We start from the raw sequence: 12923 nt of genomic DNA on the forward strand, positions 1-12923 counted from the left end.
CATTTGCAGTCATTTGTGGACCACAGGCCATTTTGGGTCAGCAGGTTAGATCATTTTGAGTTCATATTAATGGGCTGCTGTTAGCTTTCAGTGTACTGATAGCAACAAGAAAGTAAACACAGAAACCTCAGGATTACCTGGTTTTTACTATGAACTTGTTATATGCCATCCAGAGAATTCTTGGATTTTTTTAAACAAAACTGTTTTAAGGAAACAGATTTTAAAATTAAATTATTTTTATATCATTTTCCTCTGAAATGATTTAAAATAAGCACATAAAAATGTAATATGTCTGAATTTTTTCTGTCAGTTGCACTTTGGTGCAAAAAAGTCATCTTTTGCAATATTAAAGTCTAAAATGCTGAGGTTGAAAGAATTCTTTGAAAATGTCAAAAATCTGTTGTTTTGCCTTCATAATATTTATTTAATAACAAATCATATAATTTTCTTGGTCCTTTCATTTGGATCTCAAATTCCAAATTCATGAGAGGTAAATAAGACAGTTGTTATCCCGAGTGTCTAGAAGCAGACTGGAGAGTTTTGACTTGTTCATCATGATGGTAATGGGCTCTGCATTGTGGCCAAGGTCTTTGTACCTCTTCATATCTACCATGGAGTACTCAGGCAAGCAGAATAGAGGCATATTCATTCTGTATTTTTAAATATGTAAAAATTTTTTTTCAATCAGTGCTAAATTACCAGCATTGAAACCCATGTGTATGTGTGGTCATCAGAGTGTTTAGCTTGAAGAAAACATTATAGTCAAAGCTGAAGCCAGTTGGGGGCAGAGCCATAAAGAATTTATTTAAACCATAAACTCCCAGTGACCCACCAAACCTGCCATGTTTATGTTTCCCCTTCCAAGTAAGTATCTGTTTTAGTACACGAGAGCATTTCTTCGTTTTTCCTTTCCCTAAGTAAAAATGCCCAAATTTCCATGAATGGCCAGCATTTCTGTAGCATCTGCTGCTCCGTTTTCAACTGTTTTCATCAGCGATTCTCAGCCTGGCTTCCCCAGGACAGCGTGGATGGTATTTACATGCAGTTTTCCCACCAGCTCCAGGAAGCCTAAGGGATGTGGGTGAGGGGGGTGCCCTCCAGACTTCTCCAGTGTTGAGAAAGGAGGTAAATCATCCATGAACCTTGCTGCTTTGTTATTAATAGTATTATAAACAATAACCACTAATATTTATCAAGCACTCACAGGTGCTAGGCAATTTGTAATGAGTTCTCTCTGCATTTTCCCATTTAATTCTCATAACAACCCTCTGAGGGGGTCGGCACTACTGTAGTACCCATTTTACACAGGAGAAAACCGTTTACTTGGCTTACATTGGTGAAGATCATCAGGCTGTTGAACTCAAACTCGTCTGTCTACAGAGATTGTTATTACCCATTGTGCCTTCAGCCCCTGCACCAGTGGGGGAGCACCACAGTGGAGCCCCAAGGTGTATCCATATCAGTTCTCTTACTTGGCCTTCACAGGAACCCTAGGTCATGGGACTGATGCTTCCAAAGGTACATGGCCATGGGCATCGGGGGTTGAAGGTGGAGCAGAAGACCTCTCAGAGGCACTGCCAGTGTAAGCCCAGGGCTCCAGGAAGACCTTTAAGGAGCTGTGATATCACCAGGGGTCCCTGTGGCCTGAACTGATACTAAAATTACTCAGTGACTTTATTGAGCATGAACTACATTCTAGAAATCATGCCACCTGTTATGTATGTAAATATGTGTGTGTGTATATAATATCATTGTGTTTCTGTAGCACAGAAGCATTCATGTGATATAAGAAGCAGTGCAAATTTCATGCAAACTCCCTGGTTACCATTTGGGGGGGCGGGGGGATGGTGAATGTTATATGTCTAGCACAAGCCGTAACAGATGCAGCCGAGCATCACAAGTTCAGATGGACCTCTTCCTGCTGGGACAGGAACTGGTAGTAGCCCCGGCAACCTGGAGAATAGCCTGTGTGGTGGGAGTTGAGAGCCACAGTGGTCCTCAGGGTACCTTGCCCTGCCTGGGATGGTTGGTGACACTCATGGTACAGGATCTGGAGCCACTGGGCTCCCTGTGTTTAACTCTTACTGTAGGGCTCAGGGCTAAGCTTTTTACCCACATTTCCACAGTTGACTCTCAAAACAACCTATTAGGTGGATACTGTCCCTGTTTTGCAGATGGAGAAATAAGATGAACAGGGGCAAATGGTTCGGCAGTAAGGGGCAGGGCTGAGACTCGTGGCTAGTCTTCCTGGATCCAAGTCCCCTGCCCCTTCCCTTGAGACCAACAGTGGGGTGGGGGGGGGGCGGCGGGGGAAGTGAAGGGTGGCCCAGTCTTCACTGGGCAGTGCAGACCAAGGTATGCCCCAGGGGGATGTGGGCTCCCCACATAGTGCATCCCTTGTCAGAGGATTGAGGTCTTAGGGTTTCAGCAGCTCCTGCTGGTGAGGTCGGCACTCCAGCTGCTCTAGGTCCTCCCCCTTCCCCGATGATTTCTTCTCATGGCAGAGATCTTCTTTTCTAGGGCTTCGGGTGGTGCCTTGTGACATGATATGGATCAGGTCCTTCTAGACGACAGGAGGGCCTCTGGCTGTGGCTCACGTTCCAGGGCTGGTGGTGCATGCACACGTGGGATCCCAACACTGAGCCTGAACACTCTAAACATAAGGCGGGGAGGTGCCATCAGGACAACCGGAGGGCCGCTGTCCTCTTCACGGCAAAGCCTCACTCTGAGTCCTTGGTTGTTGTAAAATGTGGAGTCTTCGATCACTGTGTCTTGGGATGTGTAGCGTGTTTAATTCTATCACCAAAGGCCTTTGGCTTACTTATTAATGGATTTTAAAAATAAGTTGGTCTTGGTAAAACAAATATTTGATGAATATTTTTAATCTCTCTGAGTGGTTCTAGCCACAGGGTGTTAACCTAGGGAGCCTTCCAGAGAGGCCACCATGCAACTGGCTGTAAATCACTGGCTCTGAAGAAGGTTCTTTCTTCTCCTGCCTCTTGGAGTGATAGAAAATACAGAATTGGGGTGAAAGAGGGATTGTTTTGTGTGTGTTGGCTTGTGTGCTTTTGTTTTGGTTGGTCTTTATTGTTTGAAAGAGAAGTCACTGTCAGCATGTACAGAAAGCTTAGGATGAACAGGTACTTACTTGAGGCCTACTCTGTAGGGACTGGGGCTCTTCCATGAGCGTTCACACTGAATCCCGCCACCATGTAAGGAAGGTGCTCTTGCCCACACTTCACTAACCGGTCTGGGGGGTTGAGGGTAAACGACCAGTGTGTGCAGGGAAGCCTCTCCCCATGCAGCTAAGCCTCCACCCAGGAGGAAGGAAAGTAACCTCAGGGTTAGCTGTCTTCTCAGCATTACAAAATGACTGTAACACACACTGCATGGTTATTACCTGTCCAGATCATGGACACTCTCATTGTAGTAACCCATTTAAACCTCACAACAGCTCCATGAGATAGGTTCTGCCATTAGCTTCATTGCACTCTGTCCCTCGATGCAAACAAGCACCCTAATGGCAAAATTGTAAAGTTTTTCATTTCCATTACCTGTTCCGCATGCTTTTTCTAAATTGAACTGCAATTTTAAAAGATTAATAAAATGATGTGGTACACCAGCAAAACAAGAAAAAGGAACAAAATAGCTATTCTAAAACTAGCAGAGTTTGATGAATTTGAAAATTGAAATATTAGAAAATATGCCATTTGCTCAGTTTAGATTATACTACAGAATTAGAGTACTGACTCTGCTTCAGTAAATTTCTTTGTGAATGCGAGTGCTGCTGCCTATGTAGATTTATTGAACTTATTTCAAAAGAAAATACCCTCCTCAGAGCCAGGAATGGGCAGGGAAGCAGTACTGCTGCTAGTCATCCTCTCCAAACTCCTTTAAAAACCAGGTTGCATTGCAAGTTTATAGTGAAGATGCAACACTTCTACCTCTTAAACTGTGACTTCCATTTTGTGGTATAATTAAGGGCAATTACTCCAGTTACAGATTCTAGCCTGAGTGAGGCTGAGTTAATAAATAGCTGTTTGCCTCTAGCATTAGCAAGGGGTATCTTCATTAAGGTAGTGATGTTGTTAGGTACGCTAAGTAGGTTACCATGGTATTTGTGGGTTTCAGCCTGGACTCTGTCTCTTCCTGAAATTAAAAATGTTCATTCTTCAGTAAAACGTGCTTCCTTACACAGCAAAGCAGAAGGAACATTAAACAGGTGAAATGACTAGGGCTCAGGAACTCCACTGCAAAGGCTAGTTAATGCTTGGATACTTTAAGATAAGTATTAACTGACAGGTTTTGTAAAAAAAAAAAAAAAAGCTGCTTTATCTCTGTATCTGTCCATCCATCCTTCTGGAGGGAATGTTCTCTAGCACATGGAAAAGCTGCTGCTGTCCGTCAGAAAACCCTGCCCACACACCGGACCAACTAGTTCACAGGGATTACGTCTAATTAATCTTTGAATACACAGCTTGACACACAACAGATGTTCAAGAAATGTGTGCTAAATGAATGCATAAATTCTGCCTACCCTTAGGCCAAATCAGTGTAAGAGACATTTCCGCTGACTGCCTTGGGGCAGGATTTGGAGACAGAGCATTGTCCCCAGGTGCTGGGACAAAGCACTGGAAGTGGGAGAGACAACTGGCCTGGGTAGGAGCGAGGCATCGTGATTGGATTAACTCACGCAGTTCTCAGAGTGTCTCAGGCCAGCAGATTCAGGTTCCGAATCTACTAAAGATCTTGGATAACTTTGGGAAGTTACATTATTTCCACAGGTGTACACTTAACTAGAGAAAGAAAAGTGGTCACGTTATATTGTAGTTCTAAGCAATCAGTTTCATTGTGAAATTTTTCATTTTCTAAGACCCTGGGGAAAACACTTAAAATGTAAGGCCTTTTTTTTTTTTTTTCATGCCTTCTATACCTGTGTCATGGAAAAATTATTTAGCAGAAAAGTACAAAATAGTCCTGATTCAGATGGGAGAAGGATCCATAAGCTGCCAGTCTAAACTGTCCAGCTCACCTGTGCTGTTTTTCTGTTATTTTAATTAGCCTGATGGATGATTCTGAGCAGAATTGTTCTTTTTTACAGATTTCCTCAAAGATGTGTAGTCCTAAATGTCATCTTTCCAGTTTGAGAAAGGGGCTTTGAAAGCTCTTGGAAAGATAAAGGCTAAAATTGCAAGGATTTTCTAGTTAAACCTCAGTTATTTAGAAAATTCTGGTAAAGAGGACATGGTATTTCTCAGGTGCCCAGTTAACATTAACTTCATTGCCTAGTACATCAGTTCAGTTCAGTTCAGTCGCTCAGTCGTGTCCGACTCTGCGACCCCATGAATCACAGCACGCCAGGCCTCCCTGTCTATCACAAAGTCCCAGAGTTCACCCAGACTCACATCCATCGAGTCAGTGATGCCATCCAGCCATCTCATCCTCTGTCGTCCCCTTCTCCTCCTGCCCCCAATCCCTCCCAGCATCAGTCTTTTGGTAATTAACATATCAGATTATATAGTATTACCTTATGAAAAATCTGAAATTTCTGTTTTTATCAGTAAGTAAAAGCATGAACTGATGTTTCTAGAATCTATACCATAATTAAAGGGATCTCATTCTAAGCTTTGTATGTTCTAAAATTTGTATTTATTTTATTTTTTTGTTGTTGTTAAGGATAATTGCTTTACAGAATTTTTTTGTTTTTGGTCAAGCCTCAACATGAATCAGCCATAGGTATATACATATATCCACTCCCTTTTGAGTCTCCCTCCCATCTCCTTTCCCATCCACCCATCTAGGTTGATACAGAGCCCCTGTTTGAGTTTCCTGAGGCATACAGCAAATTCCCATTGGGTATCTATTTTACATATGGTGATGTAAGTTTCCATGTTACTCTTTCCATACATATCACCCTCTCCTCCCCTCTCCCCATGTCCATAAGTCTATTCTGTATGTCTGTTTCTCCATTGCTGCCCTATAAATAAATTCTTCAGTACCATTTTTCTAGATTCTGTATATATTCATTAGAATACAACATTTATCTTTCTCTTTCTGACTTCACTCTATATAATAGGTTCTAGATTCATCCACCTCATTAGAACTGACTCAAAGATGTTCCTTTTTATGGCTGAGTAATATTCCATAGTGTATATGCACCACAACTTCTCCATCCATTCATCTGTCAGTGGACATCCAAGTCACCTCCATGTTCTAGCTATTGCAAACAGTGCTGCAGACAATGGGATACATGTGTCTTTTTCAGTTTTGGTTTCCTCTGGGTATGTGCCCAGGAGTGGGACCACGGGGCCACATGGCACCTCCTTTCCTAGTTCTTCAAGGAATCTCCACACCATCCTCCGCAGTGGCCGCATCAACTTACATTCCCACCAGCAGTGCAAGAGCACCCTCCCCACCACACACACACACCCTCTCAAGCATTCACGATCTGTAGACTTTTTGATGAGAGATTATAATTGAAAATTTCCCCAACATGGAAAAGAAAATAGTCAATCAAGTCCAAGAGGCTCAAAGAGTCCATACAGGATAAACTCAAGGAGAAACACACCAAGACACATACTAATCAAACTAACAAAGACTAAACACAGAGACTATTAAAAGCAGCAAGGGAGAAGCAACAAGTAACATACGAGGGAAACCCCATATATTTAACAGCTGATCTTTCAGCAGAAACTCTGCAGGCCAGAAGGCAATGGCAAGATATATTTAAAGTACTGAGAGGGAAAATTCTACAACCAAGATGACTGTACCCAGCAAGGATCTCATTCAAAACTGATGAAGAAGTAAAAAGCTTTTCAGACAAGCAAAAGTTAAGAGAATCCAGTACCACCAAACCAGCTTTACAACAAATGTTAAAGGGACTTATATAGTCAAGAAGTACAAGAGAAGAAAAAAGATCTACAAAATCAACCCCAAACAAGGAAATGGCAATAGGAACATTTATATCAATAATTACTTTAAATGGAAATGAATTAAATGCTTCAACCAAAAGACACAGGCTGGCTGAATGGATAAAAAAGCAAGACCCATATTTATGCTGTCTATAAGAAACCTCCTTCAGACCTCAAGACACATACAGACTGAAAGTGAGAGAATGGAAAAATACATTCCATGAATATGGGAAGCAAAAGAAAGCTGGAGTAGCAATCCTCATATCAGACAAAAATGGACCTTAAAGAATATTACAAGAGATAAGAAAGGACACTTATGATGATCAGGGGATCAATCCAAGAGGAAGACCTAACAATTGTAAATATCTGCACCCAACGTAGAAGCACCTCAATGTGTGTATTTTTCTTTTATGTAGACATATATTAGATATTAAACAACTACAACATAGCAACTGGTTGATCATTCAGAGGGTATGAAAAGCATTTATCAAGTTGGCCTAATCTGTTGCACTTTTGTATCCTAGTTGATTTCTTGTCACTAATAAAAGTTCAGGTGGCTAATGGATGCTGTTCCTTTCTCTAGGTTTATTTCAATCTACAGAGGACCCAGCCACACCTATAAGGTCCAGAGGCTGACGGAATTCACATGCTACTCCTTCAGAATCCAGGCAGCCAGCGAGGCTGGGGAAGGGCCCTTCTCAGAAACCTACACCTTCAGCACAACCAAGAGTGTCCCCCCCGCCATCAAAGGTTTGTGGACCGTGTATTTCAGTGTGCTATTCTGTGAGGAAATGTTGGTATTTAGCGTAGGAGGCTCGATGCTGACCTTAAATATGCTCTCCTAATATTTCTCATATCAGCCAGATAGAATCAAAAGAACTTTCCAAAAGAGAAGATTGGGAAATGGGTTCTACAGGGAGAATGAGAGGCCTTAAAGGAGATGGCTTACTGGTGTGACTTTTCTTGAGTACACGTAAATTATTATCACAAATAACAGTGAGGCAGTCTTATCCCCACAGGAGATAGATGGACAGAGGGAAGAAAGAGACCAGAGTGACAGATGCTGGGTTAGGAATGCAGGTGAATTCCTGGTGGTGTAATGCCCATGGAGTTTACCACAGAGGTTTGAGTACCTCCCTTCAACAGTTGATCCGCATCTTTGGATCCCTTGGTGTGTAGATGAGAGGCTAACAAGGGTGGCATCCCCGCCTTCCCTCCAACCCACAGCTCTCACGGGAAAGCTGCAGCAGCAGGCTGTCCTCATCTCCTGGGGTATTTGTCTTGAGGTTTGTGAATGACTGGTTGACTCTCTGCCCACTTCATGGGATCAGGCAGTGAGCAAAAGCCAGCTCCACTCAAGCTCTCCCTCCACCAGATCTGCTCAGTCCTCATCTCCCGCTTTCAGCCAGAGTGCTGCCTCTGCACAGCAGATCCGCCAGGCAGACAGCAACAGGGCAAAGCTGGCTCATCCCTTCACAAGTGCTGGGCCCAGGTCCAGCCCCTCTAGGACTCTTGAGTCTGCACCCTCCCCTCCCCGGTACCTCCCTCTTTGCTTTATCCAGCTGCTGCCCAAAACGACTCAGGCTGACAGATAGACCAGCAGCCCACTTGAACCAGGTTTTACATGGGGTCAAGTGAGTGTTGGCTCTGTTATTTGAGGTGCTAGGCAGTGAGCACAAATTATGTATTTGGCCCCAAGAGCTAGGCCATTTGAATCACTGCTTCCACACAAACAGCTGTATCAGATACACCAGGACATGGAGTGCATTACAGGAGGGTGTGGGGCCTCCAGGGCCTGAGTCAGGGTCTGACTCACATTCTGTTAAGATTTCCCATAGCACCTTGCAGGGTAACTTAGAACCTCTTAGAATCAGTTATGTCCAACTCTTTGCAACTCCATGGACTGTAGCCTGCCAGGCTCCTCTGTTGATGGGATTTCCCATGCAAGAATACTGGAGCGGGTTGCCATTTCTTACTCCAGGGGATCTTCCTGAGCCAGGGATAGAACCCACGTCTCCTGCGTTGGCAGGCAAATTCTTTACCACTGAGACACCAGGGAAGCCCCCTTGCAGGGTACTTTACGGTAAATGCCTTCCCCGTGCTCCCCTGCCCCTCAGTGGTCCAGAAGCTCTTTGACTTCTTCATGTGACTAAGATACTGATGTAAATGGATGTAGACTTGCTGGGTCCCTTGGGTATTAAATGCCCTGGCACTTTGGTGTGGCTTTGCCTTTTAGTTGTAACAGAAGATTCCTGACCATGCTGTGGTTCATAGATTTGTTGTTGTAACAGGGAGGTTTGCCACATTTTATCAGTTAGCTAAATAAGTGCAGGGGTCTTTCCAACACTATCTTTGCCTCTGGAAGTGATTGTTGAGGTAGTTTGATCTTTTGGAAAATACACCTAATTAATAGTCCTTGTAGGTCTTGGTGCTTTATCTTCAGGTGGACAGTGGCCACGCTGTCAAGACGTCTTCCTCTCACTTTTAGATTCAGGAGGTTGGCATAGCTGGAGGACTGTGTGGTTGGCTGAGATTCTTTATTTAGTTTTTCCATAAATTACAGCCAACTCATACAAACTTTTTTTTAAAGACAGCTTTTATTTTTCTGAAATAGTATTGTACAGAATTGAAAGTAGAAACAGCTGCCTCTAAAGAATTCATGTAATTTGAAATTTAAAATAAGGGCATTCAGTGAGAGGAGTTACACATACTAGTTACAAAATGGAAACATATCAGATATTAAATATAAGAAAATATTAAAATTTTATAGCCTGTAAGTGCTTTGCTGCAAACTAATATAATTTCACTTTAAACCGGAATGATGAGTCCAGTAGGTAGAAAATTAAAATAAACAAATGTAAGATAACTTTTACAGGCTTACCTCAAATGCCACCTGCTCCTCAAACCTTTCTTAGACCCTCACATGAACGTGACCTCCCTCCCCTGGAACTCCCCAATGTTTTCTTTGTATCTCTCATTCTCATTTGGCCTACATTATGTCTGCTTATCTTTGTTTCATACCTTTCTCTCTGCTTCCCTTAACTACATCTTAATTTCCTTGAAAGTAGTGTCTAGTTTTGCAAAATACCTAACACAGGACTTAATCATAGAAGGTTCTCATTAGCCTTAAAAAAAAAAAAAAAAAAACACGAGAATGCAAGCCAGGTCAAGCAGTTATTAATAGGACAGTGAGCAAAGGACTCTTGGCCAGTGGCTTGAATGCCTTCTCTTGGTAAAGGGTGCCCTGATAGATTTCTAGGGAGCTAGACATATAAACTCCCCTCGCAGGGCAGGCACAAGCACACTCCCCCTCTCTCAGGTCCTCACTAATATTACTGCAATACTGACCGTTTATATGATACTTTGAATTTTTGACCGTGGATGTGTGGATTTGTATTTCAGCACCTCGAGTAACACAGTTAGAAGGAAATGCGTGTGAAATTTTATGGGAGACGGTACCACCCATGAAAGGCGACCCTGTCAACTACATCCTGCAGGTGTTGGTTGGAAGAGAATCTGAGTACAAACAGGTGAGCACCAGCATGTGGCACGTGTGTGGCCTGTCGGTCTGGTTGGCTCCTGGCCTCTGCCTGTTGCTGTGAGGATTCAGTGGCAAGTGAACTACATTTTTCTTAAAATTGATCGTGGAAACTGATTCACATGCACCCATTACCTGACTCTCTAGGATATAATAGCTCTAGCTTATGTTCTTACATTTTCAGTTTCTTAAGCATGATCTCATGGGTTTTAAGTTCTATATTTGTATTTGATATTGCCTGTGATATTCACAAGTATCAAACTATGTATTTATTGAAAACTGTGTCAGTGATTTTACGCTAGAGGGAAAAAGTGTCAACCTAATTACTGAAGGCCCTGTTCTATCTGCCTTTTTTACGGAAGTTATAATTGAAGGATGAGGAAGGAAGAAGATGACGTATCAGCCCTCAAGGCTGTGATTCAGAAGCTTTGGGTCACTGTTTGTTGCCCTTTAATGTGCATAGGATCATATGAGAATCTGTTCATGTGGATTCTGATTCAGTCAGTCTGGGGTCATGGGTCAAGCCCCCAGGTGACACTCATGTTGCTAGTGCATGAACCATGTTTTGAGTAGCAAGCCTATACATATCACGTGATAAAGGATTTGGGTTTATCATTCATTATACCCTTTTTGATCCTGATTATTCCAGAGCCACTCATTGTCTTGTCACTGGCTATGAAAGATTCAGCTACTCTATAGGTTTCCATAACATTCCCAGAAACTTAATAACTACGTGAAAGCAGAATATAACACTGTTGCTCTGTTAGGAAAGCTGAGACCCGCTCCTCACCAGCACTTGTAATAGAGGTGTGCATTTACATCAAACTCCAGTACTCTCGACTGGAAAATCCCATGGACGGAGGAGCCTGGTAGGCTGCAGTCCATGGGGTCGCTAAGGGTTGGACATGACTGAGCGACTTCACTTTAACTTTTCACTTTCATGCATTGGAGAAGGAAATGGCAACCCACTCCAGTGTTCTTGCCTGGAGAATCCCAGGGACAGGGGAGCCTGGTGGGCTGCCTTCTATGGGGTCGCACAGAGTCGGACACGACTGAAGTGACTTAGCAGCAAGAAGTTGAAGATAAATTCCACCTGCCTTCTGAATCTTTATCATAATTTGCAAAAACTTCTTTATTCAGATAAAGAATAAAGGCTCCAGATACACAAAACAAGTAGAAAAAATGATTCAGAGCTTGTGTTAGTTCGCTGGTTAATATCCCTCGTATAATAATAATGTGTAGAAAGAAAGAAAATTTTAGTAAATTTCATAATCCTTTGTTACTATGAAGTGTCAGATTAAAAAGTGAATTGCTTTAAACACATCTTGCAAAAACTTGTTTTAAATATGACAGCCACCAGTATTGTTTAACATCAGTGGATGGTTTTACCAGTTTCCATCCTTCCTCTTAAATAAGAGCAAACGCACTCTTGTTTCCTTTCACCTTAGAATCTCATTTTATACAGTATATTTCACAGTAAATAATTTATTTATTATAATTGGAGACTAGTTTACAATACTGTGGTGGTTTTTGCCATACATTGATGTGAATCAGCCACGGGTATACGTGTGTCCCCCAGTCCCAAACCCCCACCCACCTCCCTCCCTATTTCATTCCCCTGGGTTGTCCCAGTACACCGATCTATTTCACATATGGTAATATACATGTTTCAGTGCTGTTCTCTCAAATCATCCCTCCCTCGCCTTCTCCCAGAGTCCAAAAGTCTGTTCTTTATATCTGTATCTCTCTTATGGTCTTGCATATAGGGTTGTCGTTACCATCTTTCTAAATTCTCTGTATATGCATTAATATACTGTATTGGTGTTTTTCTTTCTGGCTTACTTCACTCTGTATAATAGGCTCCAGTTTCATCCACCTCGTTAGAACTGACTCAAATGTGTTCTTTTTAATGGCTGAGTAATACTCCATTGTGTATATGTACCATGGCTTTCTTATCCATTCATCTGCTGATGGACATCTAGGTTGCTTCCATGTCTTAGCTGTTGTAAACAGTGCTGTGATGAACATTGGGGTACATGTGTCTCTTTCAATTCTGGTTTCCTCAGTGTGTATGCCCAGCAATGGGGTTGCTGGGTCATATGGCAGTTCTATTTCCAGTTTTTTAAGGAATCTCCACACTGTTCTCCATAGTGGCTGTACTAGTTTGCATTCCCACCAACAGTGTAAGAGGGTTCCCTTTTCTCCACGCCCTCTCCAGCATTTATTGCTTGTAGACTTTTGGATCGCAGCCATTCTGACCGGCATGAGATGGTACCTCATTGTGGTTTTGATTTGCATTTCTCTGATAATGAGTGATGTTGAGCATCTTTTCATGTGTTTGTTAGCCATCTGTATGTCTTCTTTGGAGAAATGTCTGCTTTAGCTCTTTGGCCCATTTTTTGATTGGGTTGTTTATTTTTCTGGTATTGAGCTGCATGAGCTGCTTGTATATTTTTGAGATTAATTCTTTGTCA

At 42.4% G+C, this 12923-nt stretch overlaps 1 protein-coding gene across 5 annotated transcripts in view; it reads left to right on the forward strand.

The window, feature by feature from the left end:
• Positions 1-12923, forward strand: part of FNDC3B (fibronectin type III domain containing 3B) — a 359396-nt gene that overhangs the window by 334719 nt on the left and 11754 nt on the right. For all 5 annotated transcript variants that reach the window (XM_010835255.1, XM_010835260.1, XM_010835258.1 and 2 more), the window contains 2 exons: positions 7495-7661; positions 10314-10441. In XM_010835255.1, the coding sequence (XP_010833557.1) occupies positions 7495-7661; positions 10314-10441 (295 nt within the window). The remainder of the gene's footprint in view (positions 1-7494; positions 7662-10313; positions 10442-12923) is intronic.

This window comes from Bison bison, unplaced genomic scaffold, assembly GCF_000754665.1.
Source record: "Bison bison bison isolate TAMUID 2011002044 unplaced genomic scaffold, Bison_UMD1.0 scf7180017864040, whole genome shotgun sequence".
Classification (NCBI taxonomy): domain Eukaryota; kingdom Metazoa; phylum Chordata; class Mammalia; order Artiodactyla; family Bovidae; genus Bison; species Bison bison.